This window comes from Staurois parvus, unplaced genomic scaffold, assembly GCF_062004578.1.
Source record: "Staurois parvus isolate SC_StPar_1 unplaced genomic scaffold, SC_StPar_1.0 ptg000137l, whole genome shotgun sequence".
NCBI classification, from domain to species: Eukaryota; Metazoa; Chordata; class Amphibia; order Anura; family Ranidae; genus Staurois; species Staurois parvus.
In genome coordinates this window covers 17,275,519-17,299,336 of record NW_028317933.1, presented here as the reverse complement: position 1 = coordinate 17,299,336, position 23,818 = coordinate 17,275,519, and the positions used below count along the sequence as shown (strand labels likewise).

At 40.0% G+C, this 23,818-nt stretch overlaps 1 protein-coding gene across 2 annotated transcripts in view; it reads left to right on the top strand.

Annotated features, from left to right (window-relative positions):
* The window catches only part of ZNF335 (zinc finger protein 335), a 143,855-nt gene that overhangs the window by 86,354 nt on the left and 33,683 nt on the right, over positions 1 to 23,818 (top strand). For both annotated transcript variants that reach the window (XM_089673432.1, XM_089673433.1), the window contains exons 10-14: positions 59 to 171; positions 3,371 to 3,389; positions 4,257 to 4,373; positions 7,482 to 7,558; positions 23,067 to 23,227. In XM_089673432.1, the coding sequence (XP_089529558.1) occupies positions 59 to 171; positions 3,371 to 3,389; positions 4,257 to 4,373; positions 7,482 to 7,558; positions 23,067 to 23,227 (487 nt within the window). The remainder of the gene's footprint in view (positions 1 to 58; positions 172 to 3,370; positions 3,390 to 4,256; positions 4,374 to 7,481; positions 7,559 to 23,066; positions 23,228 to 23,818) is intronic.

Genomic DNA, 23,818 nt, shown 5'->3' with positions numbered 1-23,818 from the left:
AGGTTTCATATGTGTAGATTGGGGTATTTGGGGTAATATTTTTTTTTCTTTCCTCAAGGAGCACATGTTTAACCACCAAGGAAGTAAGCCACACAAATGTGACCAATGTGACTACACTAGTGTATACAAAAAGGATGTGATAAGACACTCTGTTGTGCACAAGCAGGAACGGTAAGTCTTATGAGAAAGAAATACTAAGCACCCTTTCTTACAATTAGAGTGACCCTGACTTGGCCTAACACGTTCCTAGGATAAAAACCAAGTCATATCTTAACCTGCGACCACCTGGCATCGCTAAGGCGAATTTCAAGCTCATTCTACAAGTCACCACCGCAGCCAAGCAGGTTATCGCTAAGTCATGGAAATCTCCCTCACTGAGTATGACTGCAGTTTTGAATAGGGTCACTCAGGCAATGATTCACGCAAAAATAGAAGCCACTATCCTAGATTCCATCCCTAAGTTCAAGAAGATTTGGAATCCCTGGGTAGAGCATTTCCTTCCATCCAATTTTGATGACTCCCTTCTCAATCCGTAACCTACGTCTTTTGTTTTGATGGTACCATTACTTAACCATACTGAGGTTTTCTCCCTTCTCCCCCTACCGTGCAGCCGTATGCCCCTCCCCATCCTCCCTCCTCATCCCCCCCCCTCCCCATTTTTTTAGGCCTCAACTGCCATTTGATAGTCCTCTTTATTAGTGATGCCTAACCTTGTATTATTGGGTTTCTTACTGTGCAATCAATGTACACCTTCAATGACCCATATTTTTGCTTATGATTTTGTACTGTTCCATGTTAAAATAATAAAATGATTTGAACAAGAAAAACCAAGTCATATCACCTTTTGGTATGTTGGCCTTTAACCACTTGCCCTCCTGAGGATTTACCCCCCTTTCTGACCAGACTATTTTTTGTGTTACGGCGCTGCGTTACTTTAACACTTTTTTTACTTTTGACAAATGCGCGGTCATGCAACATTGCACCCAAATGAAACTTGCGTCCTTTTTTTCCCACAAATTGAACTTTTTTAGTGGTATTTGATCACCTGTGCGGTTTTTAATTTTTGCGCTATTAAAAAAAAAGACCGACAATTTTAAGAAAAAAAACAATATTTTTGACTTTTTGCTATTAAACATGTCCAGTAAAAAAAATTTAAAAAATCAAATTTCGTCATAAATTTAGGCCAAAATGTATTCTGCTACATGTCTTTGTTTAAAAAAAAAATCCCAACATGTGTAAATTAATTTGTAAGTATAGCGTTTACAAATGGTGGTATATATACTGGGATTTTTTTTTTTACTAGTAATGGCAGTGAGCAGCGACTTATTGCAGGACTGCGGTGGACATTCTAACACTGGGGGGAACTGACTTGGTGTCACTGACATCCCCAGTCACACCAATACAGTGATCAGTGCTAAAAAAAAAACCACTAACACTGTATTAATGGCACTGGGCAGGAAGGAGTTAATATGAGGGGTGAGCAAAGGGTTAACTTTGTGCTGGGTGTGTTACTAGGGGGCGGTGTCTGTGCTCCACTGTAAGTACACTGCTTTGGATGGCTATGCTGTTCCTACTCAGAACTGCAAAATCACGTATATATATACATGATTTTGCACACCCGTGCCACCCTGTTGCAGAGTTTCTCCTATAGGGCAGTCGGGAAGCAGTTAAATTGAGCCCTGTCTGTATTCTTGTAGAAACCCCCTTGAATACTAGACCCATGGTTTAAATGGACTTCCACTTCTGTCCAAGTCAAGGTTAAAACTGAACTCCAGGCACCCACTGAATACAAAGTTGAAATGCATATGACAGAGCTGTTTTACTTGCTAAAGACTTTGCATTCTGTCCCCCAAATTCTGAGATTTACACAGTCCTATTACACAGCACAGCCAAGTCAATGACACCACTTTCTATGTTATTTGTAGACTGTAAGGCCTCTTGCACATGGGAGTAAAAATGCTGAGTTTTTTACTGATCTGAAATGAGATGCATTGCTGTCTATGGAACCATGCACACAGATGAGTAAAGATTAGTAATACAGTATTGAGTACAGAGCCATAAAACAAAAATAGGAAATTTTACATTTGAGTGCAGTAATTTACTCGTGTGTTTTACTCGTCTAATAAGCATGTTTCCGAGTACATGTTTATGAGTATAGATGAGTATATTACAACACTGGAATTTTACTTGTCTGTACGCTTACGCACCTGTACACGCCTATACTCAACATTACTCAGGTCTTTACATACAGTTTTTTATACTCTGGGACTTTCTGTCAACAAGTTCCTGAGTAAGCATCCGTAAATTGTGCCACCCATGTGCAAGGGGCCTTAAATGGACAAAGTGTTGACTCCCCATCCCAGTCTGCTTATAAGAAGTAAAGGTGCAAAGGACTGAGGTCATCTCTCTGTTCATTATGCTGTCTCCTCCATTCAGCATGTTCCTTGTTAGGATACAGGCATGCAGCACATGCAGTCTTGCACCTTCCTTCCCCAGTCTTATTGATACTGTATAGGGGATTGTAAGAGGCTGATACCAACTCAAAATTAGATTCTTAGAATTGATTTGTGTAATTCTTACCTAAAAATACAAAAAATAGAGCAGCGCTAACAACCTATACTAAAATACAAATGAGATAAATGGAGATATCATATATAGAATGCAAAATAAATATTCAGTGTTAGGTGCTCATAAAATGAATACTATGTGCAGCAGTCCATAAATGCCAATGATGGTGAAAAATCACAGCAAAACTCCGTGAGGTGATCACAGTGCCACTCAGCGTGCGGTCAATCCACAGATGGCCAAGATGGCCCCTCACCTCCTTGATGCGACCCACTGGGCCAAACCGCTATGTAGGCGACCTTATACACCCAATAAGGCATCATCAAAGGATGGAACGTATGGAAAGATCCCTCCAATATCTTCTCCTATCTCCTAGGTACTCGATTCCACAAAACCATTTAAGATACCATTAAAAACAAAGAAGATCCTCCATAGTGTAATCCAGTTTTAATAATAACATGAATATAAATAAAATGCCCACTCATGTAAAATGACAAAGATCAGCTTTTTCCCATATCATGGGTGTGTTTCCATGGTTCTCATGCTAAGAAATGCATGCAGCTTCACAATCCCTCCAGAAATGGCGCTGACACCGGAAATGACGTCACCGCGCCACCGGAAATGATGTCAGTGCATACCTTAACGCGTTTACGTCACGATCCACGTGACTTACCTGCCTAGAATTTATCTTTAAGCCTGCTCATTCATACCAGACCATGCAGACCATGTACGATTAGTCTTCTGTAAAACTGTGACCAGTAGTGGCTTTGTTCTCATTTCATTCTTTTTTTTTTTTTTGTTTCAGGAAGAAGAAACCTTTGCTGGTAAGATGATCTGTCTTTAAAATTTTAAGATTTATATATTTTTTATGCAGAAAATCCACCCCTGGACTCAAATAGATTGCATCCAGGTCTGATCATCTGTCCCCAGCAGCAGATACCCTCAGATTATTATTATTATTCAGGATTTATATAGCACCAACAGTTTGCGCAGTGCTTTACAATGTAAGGGAGACAGTACAATTACAATACATTCAGTACAGAAGGAATGTGAGGGCCCTGCTCGTGGAGCTTACAATCTAAAGCTGGATGCGTACAGCCATGGGGAGCCGTGCTTGTTGTATAGGCTGGGCCTCCACCACTAATCATGACACCTGGGATCCCAGACACAAGTATCTGGAGTATACTTGTTACAGGAATCTACAGGAGGGACACTTTTTGGCCTTCATCTGTTTTAGAAAGAATTACTACTCAGTACATGAAGCTACAGTGAGGGCTTGTTTTAAATTTCTTTTACTGCTTTTTAAGAATTTGAAAATACTTAAGATGTACATAGTCTACACAGGTGCAATTTAAAAAGTTCTGTACGCATGTTCCGTGCATCTGTCTGTGACTCACTAGTTAGTAAACCACAGATAGGATAACTGATGCCTGCATCTTGTAAAAACCAATCAGCAGTCAGTCCCAAATTTCTATCCTTACAGGGATAATTAGGAAATTAAGTGGAATTTCCTCAAAGGGGACATGCAGCATTTAACACCTGTAATAGGACCTTAACCTTTCCACTCTATCCATATCAGATGTGATCCATAATTTTATAATCAGTAACTAGTGTGTAGGTTTATTTATCTTATTTCCTTTTCACACCTATGTTTTATCTCTGTTTCTTTCACACCTCTTCTTTCCATACAGACTTCAAAAAGTTCCACCTATCCATGTCCTGTCTGTAATCGGGTATATAATATGCAAAAGAGGCTGACACAGCATTTAAAATCACACAGCAGTGAGAAGCCACACATGTGTGACAAGGTAATTACTGAACCACTTTAGTTCATTCTTTTGTATAAAAAAAGGGAATTTACATATATGTGTGTGTGTATATAAATATATATATATATATATATATTCTATTTGTTTTGGTAGGATTAAAAGGTATTTTATTTAGAAATGTTTCGTATTTTCATTTCAAACCAGCAGGCGGTGCTCTAGGCCCGTTTCATTTTTTTTTTTTTTTTTTAACTGGTTTGCTATAAAAGTCTGTTGTTAACTAAGTTCAGTAACACAAGCTCAAATATACCCACAAAACTAAATGATTTGGAGGCGGAACTGATTTCTCCTCACTCCCCTTCCCTGCCTGCTTTGTTCAGACAGGACAATTCTGACTATCAGCCTGTATATAAACAGCTTCTGCTATTTTGAAAACCCATTCTGCCTTGTGAATCTTACCTCATGCACCCTTTAAACATGTTTGTAAAGCAAGATTTTATATAAACAGTTGACAAGGTTATAATTAAAATCAGTGGTGGGTCGTGCATTTTACACCTAGGCCTTCCGTGATGTCCTACCTAAATAATCCAGCAATTTTGGCTGTAACCCTAAATATTCAGCATGGAAAAAATGTGACGTGGAAAAAGTGGGTCCTGGATTAGCCAGGGTTGACTGTGTAAAAATGTACCGTATTTGCCGGCGTATAAGACGACTTTTTGACCCTTGAAAATCTTCTCAAAAGTCGGGGGTCGTCTTATACGCCGGTACACATGTTAGGGGGGCTGCGGCATTAAGTACAGGGGTTTGCAGGGGCTGACGTCTCTTACCTGGATCCAGTCCCACGACGATCCGGTCCAGGAAGCGCGGCGTCTCCTTCAGTTCGGCCACTGGATGTTCGTGCGGCTGCGCGGCTCCGCCTCCTCACCGGTGATTGGCCGCCAGAACTGTAGCTCAGGAAAGGCACACAGGCGGCCAATCACCGGCGAGGGGGCGGAGCCGAGCGGCCCCGCGAAAATTGAGTGCCGGAGCAGCAGGTAAGTGCTCTGTGTAGAGGTGCTGCTGCAACCACATATGCTGGCTGCAGCAGCACCATACGAGAACAGGGTCAGCAAGTCTCAGTGGGAGGAATAGTGCCCCATCATTGGTGTCACTGATACCAATGATGGGGCACTATTCCTCCCACTGATACCAACGATGGGGCACTATTCCTCCCCCCCACTGACACCAACGATGGGGCACTATTCCCCCCCCCACTGACACCAACGATGGGGCACTATTCCTCCCCCCACTGACACCAATGATGGGGCACTATTCCACCCCTCACTGACACCAATGATGGGACACCATTCCTCCCACTGACACCAATGATGGGGCACTATTCCTGCCACTGATACCAATGATGGGGCACTATTCCTGCCACTGATACCAATGATGGGGCACCTATTCCCCCCACTGATACCAATGATGGGGCACTATTCCTCCCACTGATGCCAATGATGGGGCACCATTCCTGCCACTGATACCAATGATGGGGCACCTATTCCCCCCACTGATACCAATGATGGGGCACCTATTCCCCCCACTGATACCAATGATGGGGCACCTATTCCTCCCACTGATACCAATGATGGGGCACTATTCCTCCCACTGACATCAATGATGGGGCACTATTCCTCCCACTGGTGTGCATTGGAAGAGGGGTAGTCTTATACGGCGAGTATAGCCCAAACACTACATTTTAGCAGGAAAAGTAGGGGGGTCGTCTTATACGCCCAGTCGTCTTATACGCCGGCAAATACGGTAAATAAAATGCATTATATTTACCAACACTAATGATTATTTGTACACAAAATCCATCCTCCTTTCCTCAAGAAGAGTTCAGTTACTCTGTTGTTTAGGTTTTCTGTGCATTACACTTCTAACAATAAGTTCTTTTCTATCGTCATGGAGGCTAATAATGAAAGTCAAGTCTGTCCAGTTGTATTTCTGGCATAAGTTTTATTTCGCATTAGGGCTGAGAATGTCTGCTGAACAGAAACAGTGGACACAGGAATTGTACGCCTGCTAGATAACCCTGGTGTTCCCAACTCCAAATCTGATTGGTAAAGCAGTGGTATCCAAACTGCGGCGCAGGGCCCAGATGTGGCCCTTTGGTTATCTCTATTCAGCCCTTGGGGCACTATTCTTCCCTCCAATAAAAGGCACCATTCTCCCCACAGACAGGAATGGTAGGTCATAATTTCTGCCATTGGCACCAACAATAGGCCATTATTCCTCCACCTGAAACCATTGATGGGGCACTATTCCTCCCACTGGCACAAACTTTGGAGCACTATTCCTCCCACTGACACCAATGATGGGGTGCTATTCTTTCCCCTGATAGCAACATTAGGGCACTTCTCCACCCAATACCAAAGATGGAACATGGTTTACTCCCACTGACCCCAAGACATTTTCCACTCCCACTGGCCACAGTTCGGCCCCCCTAAAGGCTTAAGGACAGTAAACCAGCCCTTTGTATAGAAAGTTTGGAGACCCCTGGGTTTAAAGCAACAGTTTCATTGCCATTTACTGTAAGCTACAGGCACCTGCACTGTTGATTTTGAAGGCCTCAATGCAGATTTCTTTGACCCTGTCAACAAATGATCGCCATCATTGCTGAAATATAACGGATACAAATATATAAATATGCAGCGCTGCATACTTATATATTTGTATCCGTTACTTTTAAGGTGTTGGGGTTTACCTTTTTATGCTAGCTGCTTTTCCCTACATACCAAGAGTTGTGCTCACATTTATCTTTTTACTGTGATTGCTGAAATATGATTGAATAAATGCTTTAACATAAACATACACTGCTGGAAGCAGCAAAACGAAGCGAAAAGCTGTGAAATGAAGAGAATAGACTATATTGGAAATAATACATTAATTGTAAAAATATATTAAAACATAAGTCAGTGATAGTTTGGACAGTGATTAGGCCAGCAGAGAAGGCCTTGCTGGCCCTGACAGCCCACCACTGATTAAAATATACATGTTCAAAAACTTTAGGAAGAGAAATCTGGTTAAAATTAATTGAAACTTGTTATAGTTTCCTTTGAAATATTTTTAACAAGTAATTATCAACTGTGCTGTGTTGTCTTTTTACAGTGTGGTAAAGCCTTTAAGAAGCGTTACACCTTTAAGATGCACCTTTTGACTCACCTACATTGTGTGGAGGAGAGCAGGTAACCTTTTTGCCATTGAGATGGATATACTCTATGTACAGTAAACAGTATATACACCATTTTGTACACTGTGATGTGGTATTCAAAATACACCATGAGCTGTGATAACAATGTTAAAAAAAAAGGTGGAGTTTGGGTGGAGAATTAGCAAGTCCTGTTTCAAAGAATTGCTGTGTTGTTACTCAGAGGTGCAACCAACTCAGGTACCATCCACCATCCAAATTGTTGTTTCTAAATACTATACATAGAAATCAGGGAAAAGGCAAAATCCTGTCTGCTCTCAGTGCTCCCGATCAGCTCCTACACTCTTTTATTTAAGCTACCAGTGACTGATGCTACCTGGTAAAGAAGTTCTTGGTTCCCTTTCTAAATCCTAATGACCTCCAAGAAGCATTGTTACTGATTTAAAAAAAAATTATTGAGGGAAAAAATTATCTTCTGCATCTTCAGTTGTGTCTTGTGAGATCCAGCCTGTCCTGTGCTGGATTTCACTTTAATGAAATGCCTTGTCTGAATTACCCCTGCCTGGGATCACCTTTTAGGCAGAGTATTCCCCTGTCACTAGTCTGTGACTTCCAGCAAGAGTGACCGAGGTGGGCCAAAGACAGTGCAGATTTCTTTCCTGATGGGGGAATCCCTCCCACCGAGCCATTGTATTCTCCAGGCCAGGAGGGTGGGGGAAGCCATCCCTGCCTGGAGAAGACAATGATTTTTGCTAGTGGCTATAATAGCCCCTAGGGATAGTCGCATCTTAAGAGAGAGAAAACCACACTTTAATCCACACAAAATGTACAATGTATACATTACAGCCACAAGCCTTTCTGTTTAATGATTGAAATGATTAGTGGATTATCAAATGACAGGGTAGGAATTCTCCAGGACACTGAATGTTCGATTCAGCCTCCAGGAACATAATAAAGACAAGGTCTTTAGTAGGAATCTAAGCTTGCCAAAAGGCATCGGGCAAGAGGCACTTTTTTTTTTAGGCACTTTTTTTTTGTTAAAAGTTACTTTCTCAGCATAACCTTCCCTATGAGCTGAATAAGAACATGAATCAAGCAGATTCCTAGATAGCAGGGACCCGTAGACCTTTACTACTGGCAGTTCAAGACAAACCTGATTTTGAGCTGAGGATTTTTCTTTAATGTTAAGGAGAACTGTGGGATCATAGGGTCGGATGTGGTTATAGGATCCTCTAAACAAAATTAGGTTTACCTTTTAGACAAAGATAATAAATGCACATTTTTTTTTGCAGGTAAAAAAATGTTCATTTATAATTTTTTGTTCTACAGGAGCCTGGAAATCATTGCACCAGCGATCAGTAAATTGCTGATGCCATGCAGGTCTCTTGCAAACCTGTCAGAATATCTGCTTGCCATACGGCTTCATTGAACAACCAAGGCGCTCCACAGCGCCGTGGTAGTTATTTGAAAACTACAAGCCCACAGCCGCTATGGCTGTTGGGACTTGCAGTTCATTCATTCACGGAAGTCCATGAATGAGTGACGTGGCCATGTGGACGGAGCCCCCACATGGCGTGCTATTTTCAAATCTGACAGTACGGAGAGACTTCAGAGGGAAGGGAGTTGGCAGGTGTGGCTGCGGCTGTGGGAATATGTTACATGTTCCACCCTAAAAATGGGTAGAACATGTAACATGTTACCAAAGGTGAACTTATCCTTTAAGCTACTGGCAAAAATAGCCTACGTGGATATACTGTCCAGAATCTGCCTGATCCATGTTCTCATTCTGCTTTCTGTGTTGATTGGACTATAGTCCATTTTGTTTTTCTAATATCTTTTTTTCTGGTTTGGTAGTCCACTGCTCAGCTCTACCAGTGTAAATCTAATTTTTCTTTTTCTCTCCAATTCCTGCTTACTACACCATTCTTCTCATATAATATTAAATAAATATATTTTCAAAAATTATTGTTACCCACTTGGCCAATTATTCTGTATGGATGATAAGTTTTGAGGACCAGTAGATTGGCAATGTTAGTTTGAGCACAGCACTGATTTTAACACAGGATAAGGTAGCTATGCTTCTGCATGGGGTTAATAAATTCCCCCCAGCTCTAAGCCCCACCCTCCTGTTATTCAACAGTTAAATGGAAGAGTCTCTATTGTTCTCTTTCTATTGTGTGCATCCTCTAGCCCTGTTGAGTGCCTGTGCTGCTCATTTGGGAATAGTCTATTGATTACAGGCATTCCTCCTCTGAAATGCATTAGAGACCTCAGTTTAGGGCCAGCCGTACAAGAATCAAAATTTAGCCAGGTCAGCAGGGACTGCCCAAATTAGGATCAATGTATGGCCAGGATGGTTGTTCACAAGTTGATCTATCGATCTATCAGCCAGCCTGTCTGGTTTTTACCAATCGATCATTGCCACCAGCTATAACCAGCAACACTGATCAGTGTATTCTGATGATTGGAATTCTCCCCACTGTCAGAATACAGTAGCTCTATGTGAAGGATTCCCCCATCTTCATCAAGTGTGTAGCCGGGGGATTGACTCGTTTTTTTTTTTTGGTTTTTTGTTTAACCCACTCGTTAAACAAAAAAACTGTATATTGAATGGCCAGTCTTAGACTAAGATACCAAACTCAAACATACATCCTTTGATACATCATTTACAGGCCATGCACACAAATGTCCTCTGTTTTTATATATGTTTTAAATAGCAAATCATGATCAACAGCTGGAGGGACTACTAAACATGTAAGCTTGCTTATAGTCTTGTAAGCAGATTATTATGTCCATACTGGCTCAAGTGTGTTTAATGCATGCTTTTCAAGAATAAGATTTATGTCCTCCTAATCTAAAACAATTCTGTGGTGATTATACTGTATATGGCCACCATTTAGCCAGTTCTAAAAAATGTCCATTATTGGGTCTCTCCTAGTTTTGAGTGTAATCTCTCTTCTTCAGTGGCTATAATGTAATTTCTGTTAACACATATCGGATATGTGCAATGTATGTAACTGAGATCTTGACTCGGTTTACTATTATTATTAGACTTTGATTCTGTGGACTGAAGTTTGTACTTTTTGGCTTACGTTCTCTAAACAGAATGTATAGAGAGTTTGTTTATATATAGTTAGGACTAAATAATAAAATGTATATTAAGGTTTTTCTTTTTTATTCAGGTAAACATGATATATTGAATTAATAATTTGCATTCTTGTATCCAGCTAGTAAGAACGTAGGCTTTTTTATTTTTTTCAGTTTCACTTTAAAAATGATGTTTTAAGAGGGGAAGGGGGAAATGTTTTAAGAGGGGAAAAGAAAGGTAATAAGAAATAGCTATGTATATTTATTGTGAATATGATGAAAATGTTTGTAATTATTTTCAAAAATTAATAAATATTTAAATAATAAAAAAAAAAAAAATTATGTTTTAAAAGCCTTTACAGGTTACCAGTTTAGAGTTACAAAGGAGCTCTGGTGCTAGAATTGTTGCTCTCGCTCTGGTGTTCATGATGATACCTCACATGTATGGTGTGATTGCCATTTACATATTCGTGCAGGACCGACATGTGCATTCACCACTATGCATAAGCACAGTGGGATGGATTACTTCCAAATTTCTTTATTATTATTTGTTTTATTAGAATTTTTTTTTACACTGTTTCTTTAAAAAGTTTTGATCACTTTTATTGCTATTACAAGAAATGTAAACATCTCTTGTTATAACAACAAGCAGTGACTGGTGCTCTTTACTGATGTCTCCTCTGTCTTTGAAAGCTTTGGATCAAACTCGGATCAGATCAATCTGAAGCTTTCCTAAGCTGGTAATGCCCGGGAAACAGCAGACAAACCAGAAGTGACAAAATCCTTGTCGCTTCCAGTTTCTGAAGTCACACAGTTGGGGGAAACAACATTCATTCCTCCCACTGTGTTCCAGGAAAAGGAGGAGCACGGTAAGGCAACAGGAGGGGGATGACCTCCTTTTGCTGTCTGTAAATGTAATCCAGCGGCTCTTTAGCCGCTCTGATTACTTTTATTTTGTGCAGAATCGCTGGCCCTAAAGAATAATATCCATGATATGCTGCTGCGATGTCCGAAATTCCACCCTCCCTATCCAAGGACACTCAGGTAAATCTTATGGATGGGAAGTAGTTAAAGGAAGCAATATCAGCTGTGCTTTCTCCCTGAGTGCTTTGAGAATCCTTTACCATGAAGTGTGTGTGTATGAACATTCACACTTAAAGGATAAGTTCACCTTTACAAAAAATAATAAATGCACATATTCTTGCTGGTAAAAAAATTTGCATTTATTATTTTTTTTGTTAGGAGCCTGTAAAGCATTGCACCATGATCAGCAGATTGTGGGTATAGTGTCATAGTCCTGCAGAATGTCTGCGTAGAGCTCTGCCCATACCTACAATATGGGCAGGCAGATACATACCTACTGGAAGCTCCTCGAACTACCTAGAGAGCTCAGCAGTGCCCTGATAGTTCATTTAGAACTACAAGTCGACAGCCGCAAAGGTTGTCGGTACTTGTAGTTTTCACACTCACAGAACACTCAATGAATGATGCGGCTGGGTGGGCGAAGCCCCGCTCGTCCGTGTTTTTTTCAGATTGTGACATCCAGTGGGGGGGGGGGGGTGATGATCCCCTGCTAGTTGTCAAAATGCGGGAGCGGAAGCCAGTGGATCTATAACATGTTACATATTATACCCTGGAAATGGATGGAATATGTTACAAAAGGTGAATTTATCTTTTGAGGTTTGCAGTCAGTGTCTATCGGAGTTGACGATTGTGCCAAGTTGCACAAAAATTAAGGTTTTACTTACAAGGTAGCCACCTTACTGTTTTTCTTTCTTTCTGTTGACCAAGCTCATTTGGTTTCCCCAGGTTTTACAGGGACCCCTTGAAGGCAGTTACTTACTGTATAAAGGATAACCACAGCAGTAGCATAATTATTCCTGATTAGACCATCTTCTCAGGAAGCTATGGTGCAAACACAGTTCCAAAGCTGAACTGGACTTTCCTATACTCTTATGAAAATATGATGCAATGATCACAGTACCCATAACCACAATAGTTAAAGGTCATTGCTGATGAGGAGAGAGGTTGGCATGGGTCCTGCCTGCAGCATCCTGGCAGGGCTACACAGTGGATGTCAACGTTACAGAAGTGCAGAAATGCCATATGTTAGCACAGCTCTTTAACCACTTCAAGTCCGGACACTTTTACCCCCTACCAGTCCAGGCCAATTTTCAGCTTTCAGTGCTATCACACTTTGAATGACAATTGCGCGGTCATGCAACACTGTACTCATATGAAATTTTTAGCATTTTTTTGAGACAGATAAAACTTATTTTGGTGGTATTAATTCACCACTAGGATTTTTCTTTTTTTTGCTATATAACTGAAAAAGTCCAAACATTTTGAAAATAAGTGTTTTTCTTATAAAATGTTCCATATAAATAATCTTTATTCATAAATCTTGGCCAAAATGTATTCAGTTATCTTTTTATTAAAAAAATATCCCAAATTAGTTTATAACCAAAAATTATAATTTTTCAAAATTTTTTTTACATTTTTATTTTTTTTTTAAAATTAATATTTATATATTTTTTTTCTTTTAACATACTGTCACCCTAGCAGTACAGTGTCATCATAGTGACACTACTACTTGTGGGGGGTGATGAAGATTTATTTTCTTTTTTTCTTTACACTGATTGCTTTTACACCCATAAAGGCTGTAAAAGCAATAATTTTTCCTTCTCTCTGGCTGCATTCTTGCAGCCATTGAGAAATACTGTGAGAGCTGTGATTGGTCACAGCTTGTCACATGGCTGTTGTGAATAGCCCAGTACCATGTGACTTCTGTGATCATTCACAGATTTCACACGTAGTAAGCAATGATGTCAGAAGTGACATCTTGCTTACTGCTATTCATGTGATCAGTGATCGCACGCACAAGCAGGGATGCGGGAGGACGTTGATAAACGGCCACTCACTCCTGCACTGCTCCCGTCCGGCCGTTTATGTCCATGGGTCGGGCGGGAAGTGGTTAAGAAAAAAGTACAAAAACTGACAATGCAACAAGTCATGGAGCCATGGTTAATATTGACAGGATAGAGCAGGAAAGGGGGGGATGGGAGAGGCTGTATAGAAATGACAGGTATTCCAGGTATTTAGACTATATTGGCAATTACTAAAATAAAAAGGCTGAAATATCAATGTTTACATGGATTTAGGAACTGGCTTACCCCTGGTTCACATCTCTGCGGGTGGAGTGCGGACCCGCTGGCGGGTGCCATTACTTCTAACGGCACGCCACCCGCACTGGAAATCGCAACTGTACTGGGAACCAAGGTTCCCGTGTGGGCTGCGTTTTCCAGAGAAGTGCATGGACTTCTTCCCTGCGTGTTCCAGGGCACGGGAGTCCATTCAAATGAATGGGCTCTCATGCCCACACAAAACTCAGCCCGCAGGAACATGGAGATGTGAACCTAGCCTAAAACAAAATAAATTTAAATGCTGTTTTATCACAGTTACATGATAGTTTTAGTTTTTGGGTTTGTATTCGATACATGTAAGTGTAAAAAGAGATCACACAAACACTTGTAGCTATAACATTTAATTAAGTAATGACAGATCCAGATAACAAATGTAATCATATTAGAAAATATAACAAGAATACTTAACTAAAGGTGCTTTTTCTGCCATGGGTCATGTAGTCTTATATGGCGTGGCACAGATGATCACAACAGACGCACGCATGATAGTAGCTCTTGTGTGTAAGGAATGGCCAACACCACCTGCAAGCAACATGAACTTTTAAGGACTTCAGTCAATTATAATGACACTCCTTTGGCATAAAGTCAGCTAAAGTAACTAGGCTTTGGAGGCTTTATTAGATATTGTAAGACAACTTTAATAAGGAAATATGACATTTTCCCATCAAATTCTTCCAAGCAGCTTGTTTCCTTACCATAAACTATTTTTTATTCATGTGCCTTTGAATTTAATAACAAGAGGTGGCACAACCTCCCTCTTTGCATGTTATAGCGCTTTCCTCTTCTGGGATTGTCTGATTGTTGTCAGTACTGGCCTATCTCCTGTGCCCCACCCCTCCGCTCCCTACATAACCCTTTATGCGGGTGCCTGGGGAGGAGTGAAGGGGAATACTATAGAGCAAGGGTAGACAACCCTGGAGAGGTAAAAATCTACCCGAACAACATGGAAGAGATCTAAGATCACCAGGGTGCAGTGTGTGTGGCGGTAACCTAGCAAGGTCCAATTAAAAAGTAAGGAAAGTCATACGTGTTCAGAGATCAGTAGTAAGTACTGTAGAATGAAGGGGTCAGTAGTATGTAAGGCAGAGTTTGGAGGTCAGTAATATATAATGCTATAACTGCATAGTCGGACATGAATAATAAAGAGTTCTTAGGTCAGCAGGAACACAGAGTTCAGAGGTCATTCTTATGTAACACAGAGTACAGAGGTCAGTAGTATGTAACAAACAGTGCAGAGGTCAGGAATATGTAGTGCAGAGTGCAGGGGTCAGGAGTAACACACACTACACAGAGCCTACTGGAGTGATTTGGGGATTTAATAGTCTTACACTATAGAGTGATATAGATCAATGGCACCATCTATACAACTGTGCTTGCATTTTATCACCCGCCTTAACTTCTGGAATTAAATAGGAATCCCTATGCAGCCACACCCAGTAACACACAGCAATTACTAAAAACTGATGGTGCCGTGGAGGGTGACGCAAACCCACATTGAGCATTCAAGCTGTTATGGCACTGGCTGCTAAGAGTGACAGAAGCCTTTAGATTAAGTTGCAGGCACTTGTTGATGTCCCCAACGCTACTCTCTCTATCCCTTCCAGCACACATGCTCCTATTCTGCTTGCAGGTAGATGGAGATTTCTTCCATCCAGGCAGTGGCTCCCACAAAGGTGAGGAAAGTCCTCCCAAGTTTTCACCTCAACTGTGTCATATGACATATCAGAGCCAAGAAGGAGCCTAGGTCCTCCTACAGCTCCTCATGCCACTGTATCTAAGGTTTGAGAGGTGGCAGGAAAGAATGCTAGCTTGTGGTATGATGGGGGCAGTTGCAATCTACGTGTCAACCTACCAGTTGAAGACTGCCGATATACAGTGTCACTTGAGTTACAACTCTGAGTCTGCTGGGGTTGCTGGTATCACATCCAACATGTGGCACCAAGCAGCAGTCTCAGAGCTTTTGGATGACTACACAAGGGAGGCCTTTCCAGGTAAAGAGCATGCATAAATTGCATTGAATGCACATATAATACAGGAGGGTTGTTGTTGAAGTGAATATTCTGGAGACAGGTTCTCTTTAAGGGATCTCTACACTTTAACCACTTCCAGACCAGACACTTTTACCCCCTTCCTGACCAGGGCAATTTTCAGCTTTCAGCGCTATCACACTTTGAATGACAATTGCGCGGTCATGCAACACTGTACCCAAATTAATTTTTTACCATTTTTTTGACACAGATAAAGCTTTATTTTGGTGGTATTTATTCACCGCTGGGATTTTTATTTTTTTTGCTATGTAAATGAAAAAGTCCAAAAATTTTGAAAAAAAGTGTTTTTTTAAATAAAATTTTGCAAATAAATAATATTTCATCATAAATCTTTGCCAAAATTTATTCCGTTATCTTTTTAGTAAAAAAAAAAAATCCAAATTAGTTTATAACCAAAAATTATAATTTTTAAACTTTTTTTTTTTACATCTTTATTTTACTTTTTTATATTATTATTTTTTTTATTTTTTTATTTTTTTTTACATACTGTCACCCTAGCAGTACAGTGTCACCATGGTGACACTGTACTACTTGTGGGGGGTGATGAAGATTTTTTTTTTACACTGATTGCTTTTACACCCATATAGGATGTAAAAGCAATCATTTCTCTTTCTCTCTGTCTGCATTCTTGCACTCATTGAGAAGTACTGAGTGAGCTGTGATTGGTCACAGCTTGTCACATGGTACAAGGCTGTTGTGAATAGCCTTGTACCATGTGACCTCTGTGATCACTCACAGATTTCACACGTGGTAAGCAATGATGTCACAAGTCACATCTTGCTTACTACTTTGCATGTGATCACTGATTGGCCAATCAGTGATCACATGATCGGGACCTCGTACAGCGGGCACCGGATCGCGGTGCTGCGCGCTCCCAGGGAGCGCACACAAGCAGGGTGCAGGGAGGCCGTTTATAAACGGCCACCCGACCCTGCACTGCCACCGTCCGGCCGTTTATATGCAACGGCCGGTCGGGAAGTGGTTAAATAAGCTTCATTTTTTTTGCCAGAGCATGTTATTGCTTCTTTGCCCGAATACATGATGGTTTGAAGTTTCTTACCACCCACTTGTTACTCTGATTACTCTGTACCCCCGTACTGATTAATCATTTCTTACCAAGTGATTTTGCTCAGAGTTTCTCTTTCCTGCAGGTGAGCCTGTAATTTTGTGTGCTTTATTACTGTAATGTATTTTAGATGATTTACCTGTCAGCATTGCCTTATATTTTACAACCCTAATTTTTTCCCTCTACTGGAGGCCTCATTATCTTTCTTTGTTTTTATTGTTGTGTATGTGCTTTCAGCAGGTGTTACCGCAAGGTCATTTTTATTGACTTTCTGTTTTATTATAGCTTCGTTAATGCAATATTAGATATTTGCAGTTTTTCTTTCCCTTCAAATTGATCATTAACTGCTTCCCAATAAAATATATCAACAGATAAATATTCTGTAGGATTATACGCATTGATTTTCTGTCATCAAGTCTGTATGTATTCCAATTTATGTGGAAGTTTTCTCTATTCTCGATGACCTTGGATTCAGTTGTCCTTAACACTTTTACCACCACCAGTATCGGGTATGTGCTGCTAATGAGATGGTCCATCCAGTGTAGACCGACATTCTGTCAATTCGGAGACTGACATTTATATTCGTATGGACATAGAGCTGTTCCCATGGTTCCTCACACTGCTGTGTACTCAATAATAATCTGATAACAATGGCAAAGATCAAGGAGCTACCACAATAAAGCAAAAATATATATCATAGAAATGTATCAACTATTATCAGAGGGTTCCTAGCAGGTTCAATAATGTGCACCTTCTAATTAAATTCAATAGTAGTATTACAATAAAGTATTGGAGCGCAATGAATATGTCATGGACTGTATAAATAACCATTAAAAAGCTCATTGTAGCTTTCCTTGGGGTCCTAATTCCTAGGGCTTTTTTGGGATATAGTATATGTTGCCATCTTCTCATTGGACACTTTTACAGTTTCTTTTACCATAAATGCCTAAAAGAAATTTAACCACTTCCAGACCGGACACTTTTACCCCCTTCCTGACCAGGGCAATTTTCAGCTTTTAGCGCTATCACACTTTGAATGACAATTGCGCGGTCACACAACACTGTACCCAAATTAATTTTTTACCATTTTTTTGAGACAGATAAAGCTTTATTTTGGTGGTATTTATTCACCACTGGGATTTGTCTTTTTGTTTGCTATGTAAATGAAATGTCCAAAAATTTTGAAAAAAAGTGTTTTTTTTATACAATTTTGCAAATAAATAATATTTCATCATAAATCTTAGCCAAAATTTATTCCGTTATCTTTTTAGTAAAAAAAAAAAAATCCAAATTAGTTTATAAAGCAAAAATTATAATTTTTAAACATTTTTTTTTACATTTTTATTTTATTTTTTTATATTATTATTTTTTATTTATTTTTTTTTTTTTTTACATACTGTCACCCTAGCAGTACAGTGTCACCATGGTGACACTGTACTACTTGTGGGGGGTGATGAAGATTTTTTTTTTTTTTTTTTACACTGATTGCTTTTACACCCATATAGGATGTAAAAGCAATCATTTCTCTTTCTCTCTGTGTGCATTCTTGCAGTCATTGAGAAGTACTGAGTGAGCTGTGATTGGTCACAGCTTGTCACATGGTACAAGGCTTTTGTGAATAGCCTTGTACCATGTGACCTCTGTGATCATTCACAGATTTCACACGTAGTAAGCAATGATGTCAGAAGTGACATCTTGCATACTACTTTGTATGTGATCACAGATTGGCCAATCAGTGATCACATGATCGGGACCTCGTACAGAGGTCTCGTCCGAGGATCGGTGTTTCACTGTGTCCGGAGGACACAGCGGGCACCGGATCGCGGTGCTGCGCGCTCCCAGGGAGCGCGCACAAGCAGGGTGCAGGGAGGCCGTTTATAGACGGCCACCCGACCCTGCAGTGCCACCGTCCGGCCGTTTATATACAACGGCCGGACGGGAGGTGGTTAAGGAGGAATTAGTATCTAAAACCTATTTTGGTTAGTTGGAAAAAAAAAAAAAGTTGAGAGAGGTGGGAACCTTTCTCAGGCTTTAAAATGGTTCTGAAGACTTAAATCAGTTGTAAAGGCTCAAGGTTTTTTATCTTCATGCAGCAGTGCCCCCAGCCCCCTCAATACATACCTGAGCTCCATCAAGATCCAGCGATGTGCATGACAGCCTGGGCTATCCCAGGTCTCTACCTTTTCATTGGCTGAGACAGCAAGTGGGAGCCATTGGCTCCCGCTGCTGTAAATCACAGCCAGTCAGCCAATGAGGAGCGAGAGGGGTTGGGGCAAATCTGCGGCTCCGTGTGTGAATGGACACACGGAGCAATGGGTGCCCCCATAGAAAGCTGCTTTGTATGGGGGCACCCGATAGAAAGGAGGAGCCAGGAGAGCCTGTGGGGGAACCAAGAAAAGGAGGATCCAGGCTGCTCTGTGCAAAACCACTACACAGAGCAGGTAAGTATAGACATGTTTGTTATTGTACAAAAAAAAAAATTAACCTTTGGTATTGCTTTAAGAATCTTCACCGTAATGCATTCTATGCATTACGGTGAAAAACCTTCTGTGCTGCAAAATCCCCCCAGCCCTCCCTTATTCTTACCTGTGCCCAATCCGATCCAGCAATGTACACAAAAGCAGTGCCTCTCGCCGCTGTCTTCCTCTTCCCTGGGCAGATTGCTGTCAATCAAATGCTGTGCTAAAAAGGGCGGGGGGGGGGGGGTTGGGCTCTATGTCAATGGATGCAGACAGGGTGGCTTGGGCCTGCGCGAGTGCCCCCATGGGGATGCCTGTCAAAGTGGAGAAGCCAGGAGCACCGGTGGGGGACTCCAGAAGAAGAGGTAGGGGGCTGCTCAGACCTGGTAAGTATTGTTTGTTATTTTAATTAATAAAAAACAAAGCGTTAATGTCGCTTTTTCCCACTTGCCTGCTGCCCTATAGCAGCTGCACTGCTACAGGGCAGTTTCACTGGGCAAATTCACTTAAATATATGTGATTTTGCATTTCCAGGTAGGGGGCGTACGTGTGCCGCCCTACCCGTGCTACTATTGGCTCCTGAGAATGTCAATCACCCAGTTATGGCTGGCGATTCGGTGATCGTCAGCGAAGCTGAGAGGGGAGAGATCGGTGTGTAAACAACACAGATTTCTCTACTCTCAGCATGGACGTGCTGCTTTCTATTTCTTTGCACAGCAGAGAGAGAAAGCAGCAGGTCTGCTTAGTAAAACAGTACACAATAAAATAACTCCCTAACACACAGTTAACCCTTTGATCGCCCAGATTAGCACTGATCACTGTATTAGTGATATTTTGAAAACTAGTTTAGTGCTACAAATCATGAAACCAAAAAGTTTGGGCTTTTAATTTTTTGAGCATATTTTGTTTATGCACACTAAGTATTCTGAACACTTAATTTTATTTTATTTTTATACACTTTGGTTTCATGATTTGTAGCGCTGCACTGGTTTTCAAAATATCATTGTGTTCACCTTTATGAGATAGGGGCAGTGTGCAATAGCTGCTACAGTCACAGTAATATTTATTATTTATTCATTTTTTACTCAAGCTCATTAGGGGCAAGTTTGGTAATTCATGGAAGCACGCAAGATTTTTTTATTGTCATTTGTTGGATCACTGTATTAGTGTCACTGGATATGTCAGTGGCAGTTAGTTCCCACCACCATATCAGAATGCCCACCGCAGTCCCGCAATCCAGTATATATACAGCCATTTGTAGAAGCTATAACTTTCACGTAAACCAATTAATATACACTTATTGAGAATTTGTTTTAGCAAAGACATGTAGCAGAATACATTTTGGCCTAAATTTATGACAAAATTTTATTTTTTATTGGATATGTTTTATAGCAAAAAGTCAAAAATATTGTTCTTGTTTTTTTTTTCAAAATTGTCAGTCTTTTTTTCTTTATAGCACAAAAAATAAAAAACATAGAGGTGATCAAATACCACCAAAAGAAAGCTCTATTTGTGGGAAAAGAGAAAAAAAATTAATTCATGTACAGCTTTGCATGACCGCGCAATTGTCAGTTAAAGTAACGCAGCACCGCATCTCAAAAAATGGCCTGATCAGGAAGGGGGGTAAATCTTCTGGAGGGCAAGTGGTTAAAGAGGTTTATAATTGTAAAGACATTTTATTAGCAATACATTGGCCCCTTAAGGATCAGCATCAGTTCCTCAGATAGGTATGAAGTTGGCTTACTTCCGGTTCCGGGCATAATGACGTCACATGACCCCACCACTGATGCGTTTCGTCACTTATTGCTGGTTTTAAAAGTTTTTTTATATTATTTATACATGAGAAAATCTATATTTATGTGATCGCATTCCTACTTTAACTGTTGCGATGCACATTTTGATGTAATAGTTTATTTGGATATGGGAACACATAACAGTGATTTAGCAGCAACAAAAAATAATTTTTATTATTATTTATTGCATTTTGAAGTTTCATTGTAGTGTGGGTTGTTTGGTTTGGCACTTTTAGAGAACCTTTAAAAAAAAAAACACCTGCCTTCCCAGGTTGGGCTGAGGCCATAAATTATGATATATCACTTGCATTTACAGTGCTTCAGGATTATATCTCTGAGTTATTTGTATGGCGCATGCCCATTTTGTTCTATCTGCTCACAATATCTATTGTACATCCAGGAATGTTCTTGAATTTTCTTGAAAAGAAAGTTATTTACCACAACAAATCCCCCACTCTTCGTAATGCAGAATCTTCTTCTATGTTCCAGCAGCTTTTATTGTGCGTCCCTGATCAGCGTTGCACAGCCTTTCTCCCGAAAACAACCTTGCTGGCTTCCTTTCTAGTGCATATGTGGGACAGAGCCATAGTCATTCCTAGGGGTGAGCTGTTCCCCAGTCGTCCTGCAGGAGGTGGTCAGTATGTTTTTTGGAAAAAAGGTGTGCGCCATCAGGCAGGACTGCACAGTAAAGAATGCTTTTGCTTTTAAGCATTTTGCACCCAATCAATTAGAGAAGCCATTAAAACTTAGCTAGTAGCAATATCCTTTGCTTATCAATTTACTTCAAAAATGTCATTAATTCAATATAGCGGCAGGGTGCTGTAGCTTAAATTAAGCAACAAAGAGTAGACCTTAAAGGATATATAATCCCAATCACGGAAATCTTTTTGACATATTAATTTAATTTTAAAAGTCATGTTCAATATTTTTTAAATCTGTACTTTTTATTGAGATATCTGGGGATCCTGCTATGGAGGTCCTTATTGAGGCAGTTCCATTTATAGGGTGACTGCTCTGTCCTTGTTTCCCAGTTTGGTGCTGTGGTGTCACCTTATCACACAGACAAAAACGCATTTCAACATGCAGTATATATATGTATATGTATATATATATATATATATATATATATATATATATATATATATATATTACAAAATAAAAAATGTAAAAATACATTTAAATTTTTTTTTTTCTAAATATATTCTTCAGATTTTTTTAACATATAAAAAAGTAATTTTAACATATATTTTTACATATAATTGTAAATGCATTCCAAAAATTTTGATTTGTATGTTTAAAGACATACAGTATATTTGAAATGTATTTTAAAAATGCATTTCAACATGCAGTATATACAGTGTATATATATATATTTATTGAAATATATTTTGAAATATATTTAATATGGCCAAAATATGTCAATATATTTGTGATGAATATTTTTAAAATATATTTCAAATATATTTTTCTTCCATGTGGGATAGTTCACTGTTTTTACCATCAGAGAGCCTATCTTTTAAAATACCATGCAGTCATGGCTGGAGTCCATACCGCAGGAGATTGACATGACTGAGATGCAAGAGACAAAATTAAAAATCTACCCAATGGAGACACAGATAGCAATAAAAACTTGACAGAGGTTCTAATCTCTAGCCAATGTAGCCCAAATTATTTTAAAATATGGCTGGAGTTTTACTTTAATAGATACCACTGCAGGCAGTATTGGAGCATTACAGCTTGCATACACACAGCTACTGTATCTTTTTATTCCTTTATTTAAAGTTCAATAAGTTTGCATTTGGAGGAATGGGGGCTACATGTGAGATTGTAAATCATCTAGGTTGATCATTACTGTCGCAGATTAATCTGATATTGATTTTCCTTTTAAGGTATAAATGTGAATTCTGTGAATATATGTGTGAAGACAGAAAAGAGCTTCTGAATCACCAGCTCACTCACATGAATGACAAGCCATTCAAATGCAGTCAGTGCAAATATCACACATTCCGCCAGGACTTCCTACTGTCTCACCAGGCCACCAAGCATGCAGGTGCAGTACTCAACTCTTCATTTATATCAAGACTACCCATCTTGATAGTGCTCAGTAGACTTGAGACAATCTTTTATATTAATGTCTTTTATTCTGCAAACTTTACACACACACAATTTAGGTGTTTCAATCACCTCCATGGCCACAGGTGTATACAATCAAGCACCTAGGCATGCAGACTGCTTCTACAAACATTTGTGAAAGAATGGGTCGCTCTCAGGAGCTCAGTGAATTCAAGCGTAGTGACGTGATAGGTTGCCACCTGTGCAATAAGTCCATCCGTGACATTTCCTTGCTACTAAATATTCAACTGTTAGTGGTATTATAACAAAGTGGAAGCAAGGAGTGGGGTCAGCACATGTTGAGGCACACAGTGCGCAGAAGTCGCCAACTGTCTGCAGAGTCAATAGCTAAAGACCTCCAAACTTCATGTAGCCTTCAGATTAGCACAACAGAGCATAGAGAGCAACCTATCACGGTACCACACTTGAATTCACTGAGCTCCTGAGAGCGATCCATTCTTTCAAAATGATTGTAGAAGCAGTCTGCATGCCTAGGTGCTTGATTTTATACACCTGTGGCCATGGAGGT